Source organism: Sinocyclocheilus anshuiensis, unplaced genomic scaffold (assembly GCF_001515605.1).
Source record: "Sinocyclocheilus anshuiensis isolate Anshui unplaced genomic scaffold, SAMN03320099.WGS_v1.1 scaffold1823, whole genome shotgun sequence".
NCBI lineage: Eukaryota > Metazoa > Chordata > Actinopteri > Cypriniformes > Cyprinidae > Sinocyclocheilus > Sinocyclocheilus anshuiensis.
The window spans coordinates 823,851-828,307 of NW_015549711.1; the positions used below are offsets into that span (position 1 = coordinate 823,851).

Here is a 4,457-nt window from a genome sequence, read left to right on the forward strand (position 1 = left end):
GTCACACGGTTTCCAATATAATGAGGATGGGTAAATAATAACTGAATGTTTATTTCTTTTGGTTGAGGTAGATATATCCACATTACTTTTTAACGTAAGAACCATAAAAAAAAAAAAGAAAAAAAAAAGAATGGGTGCGGTCCGCTGAATGTTGACTTCCGGTGTCATCGGCTTCCATTTATTTTACCTGTCCAAAAACAGTCTATTCTGCTTGATATTGCAGGCTGGTAATTGTTACTATATTATTTTAATTTATTATCGTAATAATAAACACACTGGTTTGTAACGCAAATAGTTTTTTCCCCGTTTACTTAGGCCTAACTTTATTATTCTACCAGTCTTACCTAATGAATCGAAAGTCTCGTGCATTCAGATAAAACAGTTTAGTTCCATGTTGCAAGGTAAAGTGGATGAGACAGTATTATAATTAAAGGGGTCATATGATGTTGCTAAAAAGAATATTATTTTGAGTGGAGGCCGGCTTGAGATGAGGAACAGCCAGCGGGCTGAGTGAGCTGAGGCGGGCGGGCTTGAGAACGGCGCGGCCGGCGGATTCGACGAAGGAGCGTCCGGTGGGCTTGCGGCAACAGCAGATATCGTCCTCTTTTGGAAGGCCAAACAAAGTAGTTTCGCTTTCACAACGAATCACACAGCGCCTTCCCGACATGGCGGCGGCAACAATAATACTACAGTGAGAATAAAAGTTACGCCTTCTTTCTTTGCGTGAACATTTGGGCTGCATTATGCAAATCTTCCCACATCGTGACGTAGATATGTGGGGGTGTGTTAGAACAAGTCGAAAATTGAAATCACGTCATATGACCCCTTTAAATTAAAGGGGTCATATGATGCGATTTCAATTTTTCCTTTCGTTGACGCTGCAGCCATGTCGTGAAGACACTGTGTGTTTCGTTGTGAAAGCCAAACTACTTTGTTTGGGCTTCCAAAGGAGGACGATATCGCTTCGTCATGCCTAGAGCTGATCCGTGCTGGTCGCTGAGGGAATACTTCAACTTCACGCTGTTGATCACCGTATCGGCTTTCACTGTGGACGAAGCGGAGTCCAGCCCGGGGTTGTCACATATGATTGCCGCAAGCCCGCCGGACACTCCTTCGTCAAATCTGCCGGCCGCGCCGTTCTCAAGCCCGCCAACCTCTGCTCACTCAAGCCCTCCATGTGTTTTGCTGTGAAAGTGCAACTACTTTGTTTGGTCTTCCAAAAGAGGACACAACTAGAAATCAGTGGTCAAGTTGTATTTACAACACATTTCCAGAACAGTCCAACCCAAACATTTAGATGTGAGCAATGCATTTTACGGAGGACGAGGACTGTTTCCTGGGAGAGTAGCCTACAATGCTGGTATTTAATGTTCTTTTTAGCAGCATCATATGACCCCTTTAATACTTCATGAATTTTCTCTAGAGATGAATGCTACTGACAGATAAGGTTATTTATGTCCACCAGGGGTCGCACTAGAGCGGGTTCCGGAGTCCTCCATCCATGTACCGCTTGTTATTCTTCCATTCATGGAGCATGGAGATCTACACAGCTTCCTCAAAGCGACCCGCTACGGTGATGTTCCTATGGTTGGTCTCACACATTTGTAACACCTGCTTTTGGACTTCTCCTTCTTGTTACTCTTGTTTTATATAAAGGGTTGGTTAAAATAACCACATAGCTGATTATATACATTGCGTCGTTTAAACTGGTTTCTTCTCTCCAGTTTGTGCCTTATCAGAGTCTTCTGGGTTTCATGATTGACATTGCTGCAGGAATGGAGTATCTCAGCCTTCAGGGTTTCTTACACAGAGACCTGGCTGCCCGCAATTGCATGTGAGTCCACAGGAGGGCAGCAAAGAGCACATTGCACAATAATGTCCTGTTAATACTTGCATTGTCTTGAGGAGAAGCCACGCCTAATGATGAATACAATGTTTTTTCCCATACTTACCCAGTGCTGGACTCACACACATAGTTTGGCTTTCACAGGTTGGGGGAGGATCTGCATGTCTGTGTGGCTGACTTTGGCCTGTCTAAGAACATCTATTCCAGTAACTACTATAGGCAGAAGAATATGGACGTTAACATGCCTGTAAGGTGGATGGCTATAGAGAGTCTGTCTGACTTCTTATACACCACCAAGAGTGATGTGGTCAGTCCTATTTATGCTTCTAATGCAGTATTAACACAGTGCTTTGTTTTAAAATTGATCACTGTTTTTTGTGTCTAATGTAGGAATGAGTGAAATAGGTTATTTGTGTCATATTACAAACTGAACAACTGGTGAAACCTGCCAATCGGAAGAAATTTTTTTATTTATTTAATTGCAGTGAAGGAATAGTTCACTCAAAAATGAAAACCAATGGATGCTCTGCAGTGAATGGGTGCCGTCAGAATGAGAGTCCAAACAGCTGATAAAAACATCACAGTAATCCACACCACTTCAATCCATCAACTAACACCGCATGGAGTGGAAAGCTGCATGTTTGTAAGAAGCAAATCATTGAGACATTTTTAACATTTTTAAACCATTGGTTCCATCTAAAATACGAGTTCTCTATCTGTAATATTGCTTTATCCAGTAAAACGTTGTCTTATCTGAATCAGGAGAGAAATGTTTTACAAATATGCCGCTTTTCACTTCACAAGATGTTAATTGATGGACTGGAGTTGTGTAGATGGGTTGTGGATTATTGTGATGTTTTTATCAGCTGTTTGGACTCTCATTCTGACGGCACCCATTCACTGCAGAGGATGCTTTGGTTAGCAAGTGATGCAATGATAAATTTCTCCAAATCAGATCTGATAGAGAAACAAACTCATGTACATTTTTAATGTCATGAGGGTGTCAATTTTTTTAAATATATATATATATATATTTTTTGGCTTTTTATTGCTGTTTTATTAGATAGTTGAAAGCAGACAGGAAAGTATAGGGTGGAGAGAGGGGGGCAGGATCGGTAAAGGATCTCAAGACGGTAATTGAACTCGGGTCACCATGAGCACAGTTGTGCTATATGTCGGCGCGCACTAACCACTAGGCTATCTGTGTTAATTACTATTCTATTCTATTCTATTCTATACTATTAAAGAACTATTCCTTTAAATAGAATCATCAATCAGAATAATAAGAGTTAAAAAAAAAACTTAAACATCCAGTTAAACACAAACTGTTTGAGTGGAAATGGTCCTAAAATAGTTTCTTATATATAAAATATATTTTGGTTTTTGTGTGAGAAAACTGTGGGAAAAATATGACCTGGATACGTTTTTTTTATAAAATGTACCCACCAAAAAACTAAAAAAATAAATAAAAAAAAACTCTAAAAATTTTTTTTTATTTATACCTTATGTCTCACAGTGGTCTTTTGGAATAACCATGTGGGAGATCACATCCAGAGGGAAGATGCCTTATCCCGGTATCTCTGGTCATGAGCTCCTGGACTTCCTGGAAAATGGACACCGTCTCAAACAAGGGGACAATGACAGTAAATTGTAAGCACATTTTTCATCAAAACACCACAAAAAGTAGCACTGAAAAAATAGACAATTCTGTTTGTCAGGAATCTGTGACTAAGCCTTTATCAAAAACTGTCTATTGCAAGACTAATGAAATCAGTAGCAAAAGTTTAGGTCTGTTTTAAGAATCCTCATGAGTCACGGCAGTAATGTGCATATGCAGCTGAATTATAAATCATTGGATATGATAATGTTTAGTGCATGTTTTTGAAGCATAAATGGCAAGAGGGGTTTTTAAACTGCAGATCTGGAAGATGATTCGTTCTAGTGCTTTTTGTGTTCTCTCTTTGCTGTTCTCCTTCTCCATTTTCCTTTGACTCTTCCTCTGTCAGATATGAGCTTATGTTGAGCTGCTGGCACAGAGATCCCTCTCAGAGGCCAGGATTTGGAGAGCTGGGCCAGAGCCTCAAAGCACTTCTGTCTGAGCTTCCACCCCTGGAGGCCAGCAATGAGGCCCACTACATCAACCTGGGTCTGGAGGCAGCCAGTGATCACCAGGACAGCGCAGAGGCCCTGGAGCCTGAGGTGGAGAGGATGATGTAAACGACATATACCTGCCTGAACCAGCGGGCAGCTTTGTTCTTTTCTAGACACGTGAGGGAAGAGAAGGAAAAAGATGAGAAGGAAGACCTGCTGTGCATTACAATTTAATATGAGAATGTAGTCCACAATATGCATTTATTAACACATATTTCAAGTATTATGGTGAGATTACGGTTTCAGAAACGACATAAAAGTACACATTGCTAGAAGTACATATGAGAATTCATATTTATCAAAACATATACTACATATTTCTCAAAACATATAATATTGTGATTCATATTTTTATTTTTCTACTTTTATCTACACTGTAGCCAATATATATATATATATATATATATTTTTTATTTTATTTTTTATTTTTTTTTTTTTTATTAGTAATATTAAATATTTC

General features: G+C 39.5%; 1 protein-coding gene across 1 annotated transcript in view; it reads left to right on the forward strand.

Annotated features, from left to right (window-relative positions):
• Positions 1 to 4,374, forward strand: part of LOC107660747 (ephrin type-A receptor 5) — a 10,052-nt gene extending 5,678 nt beyond the window's left edge. Inside the window, exons 10-14 of the mRNA XM_016450143.1 lie at positions 1,466 to 1,587; positions 1,725 to 1,834; positions 1,991 to 2,153; positions 3,363 to 3,496; positions 3,853 to 4,374. Coding sequence (XP_016305629.1) covers positions 1,466 to 1,587; positions 1,725 to 1,834; positions 1,991 to 2,153; positions 3,363 to 3,496; positions 3,853 to 4,063 — 740 coding nt within the window. The 3' untranslated portion in view covers positions 4,064 to 4,374. The remainder of the gene's footprint in view (positions 1 to 1,465; positions 1,588 to 1,724; positions 1,835 to 1,990; positions 2,154 to 3,362; positions 3,497 to 3,852) is intronic.
• The last annotated feature ends 83 nt before the right edge of the window (positions 4,375 to 4,457 follow it).